Source organism: Trichosurus vulpecula, chromosome 3, assembly GCF_011100635.1.
Source record: "Trichosurus vulpecula isolate mTriVul1 chromosome 3, mTriVul1.pri, whole genome shotgun sequence".
NCBI lineage: Eukaryota > Metazoa > Chordata > Mammalia > Diprotodontia > Phalangeridae > Trichosurus > Trichosurus vulpecula.
This window is the reverse complement of record NC_050575.1, coordinates 36,567,165-36,579,875: the sequence shown is the minus strand read 5'-3', so window position 1 is coordinate 36,579,875 and position 12,711 is coordinate 36,567,165. Positions and strand designations below refer to the sequence as shown.

The following is a 12,711-nucleotide window of genomic DNA, read 5'->3' as shown; positions in this document are numbered from 1 at the left end:
TTCCATGACCTGAGACCAGTTCATATTTTTCTTGGAGGCTTTTGATGTAGGCTCTTTGACTTTGTTGACTTCTTCTGGCTGTATGTTTTGATTTTCTTTGTTACCAAAGTAAGATTCTATAGTCTGAGTTCTTTTATGCTATCTGCTCATTTTCTCAGCCAACTACTTGACTTTTGAGCTCTTTGTCAGTGTATGACTGCTTCCAGAGTGGAGGGTGCTCTGTCCCAAGCTTCAGGGGGGTTGTGCTACTGTCTTCAGAGCTACTTCTAGCCACCTGTAAATTTTCAGTTCTTCTGAGGTGGTATGATCCAATGAGAGGTGTTTACTCCCCTCCTGGCCTGTGCTTTTGTCTGTGAGTGATCTCAAGCACTCCTTTCTGCTGTGTAACTACCAGGAGGACTCCCTCTCTACAGCCACCACAAGCTCTGCCACACCAGCACTCCTCCTCCCCTAAGGACTGCCAAACAGAACTGAGACCCAGAGCCAAGCAGGGCAAAGCAAGAGAATCCTGCCTCAGGGCCAGCAAAGAGATTCCTGCACTCCTGCTCTTATCAGCCACTTGATTCCCCTCCACCTTCTGTGGGCCTGGAGCTCAGGAGGCAGCCACCGCTGCTGCTGCAGCAGCAGCCACTTCCACCGCCCCAGGGCTGGGGCCCAAGTGAGCCCTTCTCTCATCCAGGTCCAATAGTTTTCCCACTGACCTGCTATGTTGTTTTTGGTGTTTGTGGGTTGCAAAGTCTGGAAACCACCATAGCTCAGTGATTCATTTCCAGTACCTTGTGAGGCCCCTCCTGAGCTTGAGGGCATCCTAAAGGCCTTTTCCCCTTTGCTTTATCTGTATGATAAAGGCACCTCTGGGCCACCTGATATCCCAGGCATTTTGGAGCCATGCTTGCTCCTCCCATTCTCTTGTCCCCTTCTCCCCATTCCATAAAATTACATTTAAACTATACCTTTAACCTGGCTAACCTGCCTTTGTCCCCAACAGGAAGCAGGGGCCACTCTGCTACCTCAGGGGAGCAGAACCTGCAGCCTGGGCTCTGCCCCCCACACGGAGTAGAACCCACTGGTGCTCTGCCTCATGGGGAGCAGGCCTGCTTAGGTGCATCACCCCCAATAAGTATCTTTCCTTAACTTGGGGACTGAGTGAATTCTTTCAGGACACTAGGACCCGCATATCTATTCCTTGTCGTTTCAGGTAGCGCCCCAACATTCTTGGAGTCCAACGGTTACAGAGAAGGTCTGAGTGAATGCTTTCACATCGGAACCATTCTCCTGACTGATCTCAACATCGTGTCTTCTCCAGCAGAACGTAAGCTCCATGAATGCAGGGACTTTCATTATCTTTGCACTCTTGGCACTGAGGAGAGTGCCTGGTACATAACAAGTATTTAATAAATATTTGTTGAACAGAATATTTCTAAAATGAGTTCTTGAGAACAGTGAACATGGACTTAGTTGATATATGGCCCCAGGCTTTCCAGGGTTTATGGGTGCTAAACCCAGAGCCTGACCACCCACTCCACCTCCAGATTCTTGCTCCATGGTACAGTTAAGTTCCTTATGTCCCTGCCCCTTATTCTCCAGTTTTTATTGGGCAGTTTAGACAATACCCTCATTTCAGTGGTTCTGGCTGGACTCATGTGGATTACAGGGAACTTGCCTATTAGTGGTGTGTTCGCTTTGTCTCAACATTCAGGGAAGTACATCTGGAAGTCACCCACTCTGCTTTATGGTGCCCTTAGCTGAGGGCAACGGGGACCACATACCAAGCCTGCTCCCTGTTAATATCTGTTCTCTTCTTTCCCTTGAGTTACCACTGTAAAGCTTGGTTACTGGATACCCCTGTGTGGCTCTTCTCTTTATCCAAACTCTCCTGCATTACACTTTCCAAAGTGCATTCTTTCCCTCACAACTATCAATGCAGTTAGGTAGGGCTGATGTCATTTATCTCATTTTGTAGAGAAGGGAACTGATTCATAGGGAGGTGATAACTTTAAAGTCAGTAAGTGGATGAGTAACACATTCAGGACTATAACCCAAGTTTATTGCTTTCTAGATGTGTTCTCTTTGCTCCTTGTTCTTATTCATTTTTTTTTTAATGAAGGGATAGTTTGAGTGGCTGTGTAAAGGAAGACAGAGGAAGAAAGTAAACAAACATATTAAGCACCTGTGCCAGGCACTATACTAAGCATTTTACAAATATTATCTCATCTGATCCTTATAATAACTAGGGGTGAAAGGGTAGGTGCTATTATGATGATCTTTATTTTACAGATGAGGAACTGAGGTAAACAGAGTGTAAGTGACTTGCCCAGGGTCACACAGCTGGCGTCTGAGGCCGTATTAGAACGGAGGTCGTCTCCAGCCCCACCCCCACCCCCACCCCCACTCTATTCACTGTGCCACCTAGCTCTTAACTGTCTGACAGGTTATATGGTATCAGCAGTTTACTGGAAAACCTTTTTACACAGGAAGGATTTTTAAATAGTTCATTACCTGAAATGTTTATTTCTGGTGATTATTTTTCTTTAAGACTGGTCTCCCTACCTCACCCAGGATGGAAGTACAGGGGCTGTTCATGATCGAGGCTCTTATATTTAACCCTACAGTCAAAAGAGAGGCATTGGAGTTAATTGCATAAGGGGGTCACGTGGTCAGACCTGCATTTTAGAAAAATCACTGGTAGGTACTCAGAGGATGGACTGGGGAGAGAAGCCCAATTAGGAGGCTATTACAATAGTCATGTGAATAGAGAGAAGGAGACTAGAAGAGGGAGCAATTTTAATAACATTATACATAGTGCTTATAGTGTGAACAGGAAATGCCAAATCAGTTTATGCATTCAAAGGAGTATTGAATCATCCTGATAAATGGAAGAAATAGCCTTATCTTATTCCAAAACACTTTGGATGAGTTTTGGGTGTGACTGATTACATGATGTCACAACAATCATTGGAGCATATCAGTTCAGAAAAAAAAATAGCAAGTCAGCTGTCTGTGTTAAAATCAGATGATTTACAAGTTTTATTCGATTAGGAATTACGTCAAGGAGATATAGGAAAAGTGGTGATGGTAACAGAAAATAATGGTACAAGTCCCAGTACTGTGAAACACCCTTTGGAAACATGATAAAAGGTGCCATTTTGAATTTGGTATGTCAGTAGCAAATTTCCATCTCATTTCCAGTTGACTCAACAAATTTACTAATTTTTTTTTTAAATCGTAGCAATAACAAAGATAATGTAGTACTTTTAACTCTTCAAAGTCTTTCACATTATTTCATTTTGTTCTTCTCTAAACAACCCAGAGGGTAGAGGGCTGTTATTAGAATAAATTGAGGCAAAGAGGTTTAGTGCTTTTTCTAATTAGTGACAAAGTTAATTAATGCCAGTGGGGACTAGAAAAGTCTCATGATTCGATCTGTGGCTCTTTCTACTACATTATGATAAAATAATATACCCCGGCATTATAAATTTAAGTTTACTTTTGCCAGGTATAACTGTAGCTCTATCACCAGTAAATTATACACACTACCTCAACATGGAGTTCTTCCAATCAGAGGTTAATGAATATGTACTGTTTGTGATACAAGAAGTTGGCATGTTTTTACTACCAAAATATACTATAATTTGCCCACTAAATGGATTACATCAAGAATTATGGTCAAGAAAGGGATATAGGAGTTTTTTATGTGCCCTCAGGGTTGTTGAAGGAATGTGTCCCTACACTCAGGGTTTTGGGGGTGCTGTTTTTATAATTTTTGACATTTTGATGTCAGCTGTTACTTCATCCTACTTTTAGTACTTTGGCCGGTAGTACTCCTCTACTAGTACTACTGCTTCTACTAGTGTGAAATAAAAGCAGATAACCAAGTTCATTAGAGTCGAGTCGGAAATACACAGTAAAAGAGCAAGGGGTGTGTGTGTGTGTATGTGTGTGTTGGCCTCCTCTGGCAGTCTGATAAAACTCAAAATTTTAAAAATTGTTTATATATGTAATATATAATTGGGAAATATTTAATGATATATACATTTAAAAAATTTATTCATAAGTTAAAATACATAGGTTACAAAGTAAATCAATTATATTGAAATAGTTATCAAATTTTTTAAAAAACTGTATTATGGACCCCAGGTTATAAAGAACCTGGGCACAGAGGCTCCAAATATGCTTCCTTTGAGTATGTGAACTTTAGGGCATGGTTTTTGTGACATCTATTTTGGTTTCTCAGATGATTGTTATGTGAATGTAGTGGCTTTCAGCAATGAATGCATCTCATCTGTTCGGTAAGATGAAAGGCCAAAGGCCCTTTTCCTAGTTTTTGGCAAGAAACTACCAGTCCACACTATTCTATCCCCCTTCTTTCCATGAGGTTGAGAGCAGAGGAGATGGAGAGAGAGCTGCTGGGGAGCAGGCAGAAAGGGGCCACTGCCTACTCTGAGCTGCTGTAACCCTTCATCGTCAGACACCTGCACTGGCAGAGGATGAAGAAAGCAAAGCATGTGGTGGAAAGACTATACTGAGAGGCAGGGACAGTTGGACCTAGACCGGATAGTGAGCAGAGGCAGAGGGAATGGGAAAGACTGGCAACCACTGTGAAACTTCAGCAGTTAGAATACCTCCCCTATTTCTCCATTGTTTGCAGAGTTTAACCCGAGTTCCCAAATAGCAATCATTCCTAGGCTGGGAAGAAGTCCCAAATCTGTCTTAATTGCACTTGTAGGTCCTGGAAGGGTCGTTATCAGTCTCCTGGCTTCATCTTACCAGCGATTGAGGTTTCACTATGGCTGGCACCTCAATCCCTGCTTTTGCTCCCTGGCCACTCTTGGTCTCATTTCCATCCCAGGATCTGCTTTCAGCTCAGACTATGAGGCTTGCTGGTAGAAACAGTAAAAGGTGGCTCTAGCCACCTGCCCCACTGCAATTTTCTATCCCTTTCCTTGCTTTCAGACATATGGGGAGAGAGTGGATGCAGCACTGAATTGTTATCTGTCAATAGAAACTGGAAGAGGCCAAGGAGAAGGGGGATATTGCAGACCTACACAAAAAATGCCATCCATTCCCTGACCTCTATCCTCTCTTGGATTCACTCCTCCCCACCACCTTCTAGCATGAGTTTAGGCACTCTGGCTCCCACAAAGAGGATGTGCTGGGCATTGCCCAAGCAAGTAAGCCCCTTGGTTGTGTTGCCTCCTAGATCAGCTGAAGTTGCTGAAACGCACTTGAAGCAAGGTTATTTAACACTGAGAACTAAAGATGATAATTGTAGCTATTATTTATGGAACAAATGGAAATAACTGGAATATGTTAGAGCCCATTATTATATCTCTCTACCGAAAAACGGAATCAAGTGGCATACAACTAATGCACAATCCTTTAAACCCTTTAGGGGCCTCCAGCTCTTTGGCTTCTGTATCATCCTTAAGTGGTCAACCAGAAGCAGCTCTTCGTGTTGCAGTAGAAAGGGCAGCTGGGCCTGGAGTTAGGACGACCTGAGATCAAATCTAGACTCAGACATTTACTGTGTGGTCCTGGGTAAGTCACTTAACCTGTTTGCCTCAGTTTCCACAACTGAAAAAGAGAGCTGATAACAGTAGCTGCCTCACAAGGTTGTCGTGAAGATCCAGTGAGACAACATCTGTAAAAAGTGCTTAGACCTGTGCCTGGCTTATAGTAAATGCTCTTTCCCTCCCTCCCCCCTTATTTCTATACTACTCTATAATAGGCTGGACCCAATCAATAGCATAACGCACTTGGTTTGTGCAAGACAGTCTAGTCTTTTGCATTTAACCTCTGAATCTGGCTAGAGTTTGATTTTTTTCTACTTGCTTTAGTGACATTTTAATCTTGGGCACCTAGGTTGGCACAGTGGATAGTGCTGGGCCTGGAATCAGGAAGACTCATCTCCCTGAGTTCAAATCTGGCCTCAGACATTTACTAGCTTTGGCACCCTGTGCAAGTCACTTAACCCTGTTTGCCTCAGTTTCCTCATCTGTAAAATGATCTAGAGAAGGCAATGGCAAGCACTCCAGTATCTTTGCCAAGAAAACCCCAAATGGGGTCACGAAGAGTTTGACACGACCGAAACGACTCAACAACCACCACTACCATAATTGTGAATCCAGGGACGGTATGGCTCATAGTGCCATCAGTTCTGTTTATTACTGTTTTGCTTACAGAGAATAGTAGAACATTAACATCCATAACGCCCGCTTTCTTTTCATCTTATTCTACATCCAACAATCTGATCGAAGTCTGTATCATTTTCATATTTGGTGTTAAGTTTCTTTTGACTCACCCACAGTGAAGCTAAGAACCAGCATTTTAAGGGGAAAGAAGCAAGTTATTGGTCTAGCACAAACTGATTCACTGAGCAAGTTAAATCTTTGCATTTGCTCATCAAATGTAAAGCATATAGGCATTTCTCCATCTTCCTTAATCACAAAGGTTTGGAGGAAGAGAATAAAAACATACAGAGATTCTAAAGTCTAAGAATAAAGTATTCTTTAAATACCATAGTAAGAAGAGCTGTAATTTCAGAAGATTAGTGTTCTAAGACCTGAAGAGGTTTTCATTTCTCATTTTACCTTGATATAAAATTATTTAGAATTTAAATATTCAATACATTTATTTAAAGATGATCCCAAACTGTAAGAACTTATTTATGTGATCCATCAATGTGGGTGCTATTAAGACTACACTGTTGAAGAATTTGAACACAGCTGAATAGCATTTTTATCCTGAGATTTCTTCCAAATGTCTTTCTTAATTCTAGTGACTATTTTTAGTATTTGAGACCCACACATTTTACAAACACCCATCCACCCACCCCATTTTATTAAATAAAGTTAGCTGTGTTCTGAAAACAGATAAGTACTAACAGTCGTGACAACTATTTATATTTGTCAAGAGTTTTTCTTAGAGACACTGAAGTTACCATGAATGCCTTTCTTGTCATTCCAACCACCAACATAAAATGTCAAACTGAAGCAATATTGGTGTTTATGATCTATCTAATAGTGGGACACTGATAAGAACACTACACATTCCTCTGAAGCGCACTGTTTTTGAATCCTAGCATATGCCATAGGTGCAAGAATTTCTAAAACTCAAGATTACTGTAATCTACAATTGAAGTTTTATTGTATCCATAAGGCATATCAAATGCATAATACACTAGGGTTTGTGCTAATAAGCAGTCTAATCTTTTGCATTTAATCTTGGAATTTTTGCAAAAGTTTGATTTTTTAAAAAATTTTAACTTACAAAAATAACCAGCCTAACAGAAAGACCATTTATGATAAAATTTAGAATTTGAGCTTTGTTGCATCAGAATACAATGAGAGCTAACAGAGGATTATACACAATTTATGGAGTTTTGTTGCAATTTAACACTAAAAGTTCTCATGCTGATACAATAAAATGTTTTACAATGATCAATTTTTAATGCTTTATTCATTACTTAAAAGAATATACATTTAACATAAACCATACAACATCAGTCATCAGGTCAAACATTCAGCTGGTTTCCTTACAGTTTCTGTCAGGAGTTATTTTTAATTTGATCACATTTATCAGATAAAATCTCACCACATCTGGCATATACACACACTGTGCCAGTGGATTCACTCTACTGATGTACATATAAAATCCGCATGGTATGTGCTCACTGGAGACAAAACAGCGCACACCTGTCAAAAGGTCATTTTAATATAAGATGGTAAAACTATTTGCAAAACACATATAAATTTTCCATAAATAGAATCATATCTGGACATCTGTTGCATAAATTGTGTTTTCCAAAGCTTACAATAGAGCAGCCAGGTCTCAGCACTGCTGGGCACCCACGTTGGCTACTTACTTTATTATTGCAGACTGTCCTTTAACATTAAATGCACAACATTCGTACCACTTAAAACTTGGGTCAGGTGGAAGTCTCACAGAGACCACGTCTGTACCGCGGTTGCCCTGAAACAGTTAAATCGGCTTTTAAAGCCTCTCAGATATAACAAGATTTTAAAACATACTTCATGGAATGTTCTTCATGCATCATAGCAGCTCATACCTGTGATAGAACAAGCTTTAGTTTTTCCTTTCCTTACTTTACATTCACTCTTCACAGTGAAACAGGTGCATGTTTAAGAGTTCTGAGGTTGCTGACTGAGCCACAGCACAGCTGTGTACCACAGGTCGAAATTCGACCTTATATATTACAATCTAGCAGTATCTGGCTGGCCAAATTGGCCCACCCCTGCCAGCATGTGGGCACTTCTTCGTTTTTAAATCTATTCTTTGGCAGCTGACACAGGCGCTGACAGAGAAAAATCCAGTGACTTGTGAGGGATTTCACGACCAATGTTTGTTTGCAAGCATATGTATTTATATATCTGTTGTGATTTTTCCTTTAAAGAGTTTCTGACCGTGGATTGTATATTCCTTTCCATCTATTATTTGAAATCTGGGCTAAAAGCTAACTTTTACCTTAAATGAACAATGTAATTGGATGAAGAGCAAAATTAAACCATACCAAAAAGAGCAAAGAAAAAAAAAATCCAATGATTTGGGTTTCGTGTTTGTGCAGGTAACTTTTTTTAAAGGACAAATTGGTGTTTAGCTTATTGTTTCACATCACAAAGCTGAGAACGGCAATGGCCAACATCAACCATTACATGTGATGCAAACTAATAAAGCCTTTGCTTTTCTGTTAAGGGGAACTCATTTAGGATCAAATTCTTTTCCTCCCCTTTAAATTTCAAAACAAATCAATGACACGCTATCAGAATGCATGACTACAATGAATTACATACAAACATGCCAGGCTATGGATAGATCTATATGTGTATAAAAAAATTTGGCTCCAGAGCACAGAACTCTAACTTACAAGAGAAAAAAAAAATGAAAATGCAGTCATTCAGTGAAAAACAAAGTTAGCCAGCAACCTCAGACAACCCTCGGTTGTATCTCTTTGAAGGTTTTGTGTACAAGTTCATTAACCGTGAAAGCCCTACATATTGCCACTTTCAACTTCTAAACCAATACCCGACTACGTTCTTTGATCAAGAAGTAGAATATACATATATAATTCTATATAGCTAATACTGATTAAACACAGCACAAAGGGGTTAATTCACACTACTGAAAAACATAATAAGACCCTACTTGCATATGTAACCACAGGAATTGTAAATAAAAAAAAAAAGTTAGACGCCTTCGCTGAAGCTTTGCATTTCTCTATAAAAATGACGATTTGGTTCAGTGAAGACACTGAGAGATTCGATGTCCATAACAGCATGCCAAGGTCGGCCCAGGCCTAGCGATACCTGCTCAATAAGGTTATGCACGGGATCCACGTCCTGATCAGCCAGTTCACCTTGATCAAAATCAATGCTTTCCTCGGTGACTTCAAGCACTTTAAGGTCAGAGCCACGAAGACGAGCAATGGCAATGAGGTTGTGAGCCCACACTGTGTAACCTTAAAAACACAAGCGAAAAAGCATCGTGATTTCCTTCCTTTTCATTATGTCTACTCAATAATGTGGTTTCCACCTCTTTGCTCAACTTCTTCTGAGAACCTTTAAAATTACATGACACATACCAGTTTCTTGAATACATTTAAAAGAAAGGCAAAAGGAACTGGCATGTTGTTGCCTGCCAAGACGTAACAAAATGATCTTATATGAAAACAAATAAGGTTTCCTTTAGACCTAATGAAAGAATATGAAAATACCATGATTGTTGATAGTAAGTGCTTAAGAAACTGAATTAATGGGGGAAGAGTCTACTCTCTCACTAAAACAGGTTACTGAATTAAGTTTATGGTTTCTGGATGTTTCTTTAGGGGGAAAAAAAAACAGATGAGGGATCAGGAAACCTAAACATGCGGCTTTAAAACTGGCAATCTCTTTTCTTAGATTAGTGGCAACAACTTTCATGGAGTGGGGATAAGAGGTAACCAACAATTTTCAGAGAAGGGGCTACAGAGGTGAAGAGTCTGCATGACATCTGGCATACTTACCAATTCTAGACTAGACAAATCATGAAGAAATGGGCAGGTTCACTTCTAGCTTAATTACTCTCTAAATCCAATGCTTTTATAAAGTTCTATAAAATATGCCTTAGGAAAGTGTGGGTCTAGTGAATGTTTTTCAAAGTTTTAAAATTAACTACGAACTAAAAAAAAAACCTTAGAAATTTAACTAACTTATTTTTAAAAATCATGTTAAATTTTTCAGTCTCATCTCATAATTTTGATCTACAGGAATGGCAACACGTTTTAAGGGATAAAATTCCTCAAATAGTAAAGAATGTCTTATGAAATTGATTATTGGGTAATTATTGAATACTATCATAAAAGTATATGTTGTTAATTATACACAGCATTTACTTTATTTCTGGGTATCCAAACTCCCATTTTGGCTACCACTTGGTACGTTTTTGGTTGTATTCTTTGATGACACCTGCCAAATTCCAAGACAAAAATTCAAGAAAAATGTTTAATGCAACACAACTGCATAGAAAGAGAGGTTCATAATGTTCAAAGACTTTTTTTAGTCTTACATAATTATTCTGTAACTATTGAAGATGAAGCAAATGTGCTTCTGACAATTTAATTGAAAGTGTCTTTTCAAACGAAGACAGTTGGCATTAGGGGAAAAAAAAAACATCAGTTGGTCATCACCTCTTCTGACACGGTAAATATGTTGCTTTTACTAAAAGATAAGGCAGATAAATTCTCTCTTCCTTTATGCAATTTGTCAGTTTTTAAAGGAATCTGTTTGCAGGTAAGATTATAATAAGTTTGTGGCTTGTGTGCTCATGGCTCAGTTCACTGACTCCTAAGCCCTGATTTTGTAGGGCCTCAGGGAATATTGTATAATCTCTACAACCTGAATCTCTCAATTTACTTTGATTTTAAGTGAACTGGTGGGGAAACAAGAGTAAAAGTTATAAAGACCAAGAAAATTAGGAAAGAACTACCACCATCTTGTTGATAAACAATGGTGGAACCAATGTAATTCACAAATTCCCCCAAAATTGTGTGCAAAACTGCCAATTATCTACATTGGTATGTATCTACCACCAAAGCAACATACGAATTATACCAGGGCTAGTCTTCAGGATTACAAAAATAGAAACTCTAAATGAAAATATATTATTATCATCATGACAAGATACTTGCTTAAAAATTTTCTGCCTTATATACTCCTTGATATAGTGAAAGCATTTTTAATTTGAAAGTAATATATCTCTCTTTTAAAAGGGCTACAATTCTGAATATCACTTTGTCATGAGACTTGACCAAATGGAAAATTATATAAGCAAGGCTGGCAAAACCATTATTAGGCTGACAGGAGTATGAAACTGTAGGCAAGTAAGAAGCAGAAATTCCCTTCGAGATTCTTAAAATATTATTCTACATTTGACAATGTAAAGATCAACAATAATAGTCATTTAGCGGTAGGACATTTTCCAAGGGTAATAAAATGGATCTTTTCATTTCATAGCCAGACAGTCACTGCTGCAAAGGAATACCTACCATGAACTGCCAAAAGTGAGAGCCTTGTGCACCTCCATGCTAATAAAACCAAAGGATCTTCATTCCTGTTGTCACTAAGATCTGGAAAGCCAGATGTATCTATCACATCATTCATTAATATAAAATGAGTGAGGAACTTGTCATACTGCCTGGATATAAGGTCAACAACAGCCCCTGATACACAAGTGATGTAGCTATCAAAGTGAATCCTCTCTAGTGGTATACTGGGTTTAAGAATCTTAAGCATATCATCACTCTTGATATCAAAAGCCATTATATAAACCCGAAGGCTAGGGCTGTTTCGCGTTAGGGCCTTCCAATTTTCATCTTCTGGCATGTTGTCCAGAGACTTGTTCATCAGAGAAATGTTATGAACTATGAGAGACAGTCGATGCAAAGGCACATGGTTGTTGTCAGCCAAGACTCTTGCCACGTCAGCTGTAAAATCACAGAAATCCAAGGCGAGCGAGCGCAGATTCACAAAGCGCTCCAATTCAACTGCGGTGATAAGAGTGGTGTTACCAGTGATGTTGTTATCCAGTAAACTCAGGTGTTCCATGGTGTTGGCAATAGGGTTTGAGAGAGATGACAGGGATGTGGGGGTTACTATTTCCAACATAAACCCACAAGACAGCCATTTCAGTTGCCTGCTATTACCCAATATTTCTTCAAACAGCTGCTGAATTCTGTAAGGAAAACATAAACCACAATAATTCCATTAACACTTGACTAATCCCCTAAACACTGCTTTTCTAGAAAACAGTTGCCAAACAGTATGCAAGGTTGAGATCCATTTTTTCTTGTTTAGGTAATGAACATCTATTCAACATTTAAGTGATGTTACTACAATCCATTGTTAACCTCTATATGGAAGATTAATGATTAAGATGCAGTATACTGTATTTGGAAATGATTTGGAAACAGACATTTGGAAACTCACCCTGAGAAAGTAACATTTTATACCAGTATAGTGGAAAAGAGCAATTTTATTCATTCTACTGGTACAGGGGAGAGCAGCCTGAAAAATAAATAATAATTTTGATAGTATCATTTGTGTAAAGGCTAACAAAATAGACAAAATTACTCAGTAAACTCAAGGAGCTTTTACTTTTTTACCCCCCTTAAAAAAAGTGTCTCTTCATCTGCCTGGCCTGGAAGTGGAGGGTGCTACT

At 39.2% G+C, this 12,711-nt stretch overlaps 1 protein-coding gene across 1 annotated transcript in view; it reads right to left on the bottom strand.

The window, feature by feature from the left end:
- Positions 1-6,140: 6,140 nt before the first annotated feature.
- FBXO33 (F-box protein 33) overlaps positions 6,141-12,711 on the bottom strand; it is a 30,118-nt gene continuing 23,547 nt past the window's right edge. The window contains exons 3-4 of the mRNA XM_036751732.1: positions 11,540-12,225; positions 6,141-9,475 (exon numbers count right to left, since the gene is read on the bottom strand). Of these exons, the coding sequence (XP_036607627.1) occupies positions 9,204-9,475; positions 11,540-12,225 (958 nt within the window). The 3' untranslated portion in view covers positions 6,141-9,203. The remainder of the gene's footprint in view (positions 9,476-11,539; positions 12,226-12,711) is intronic.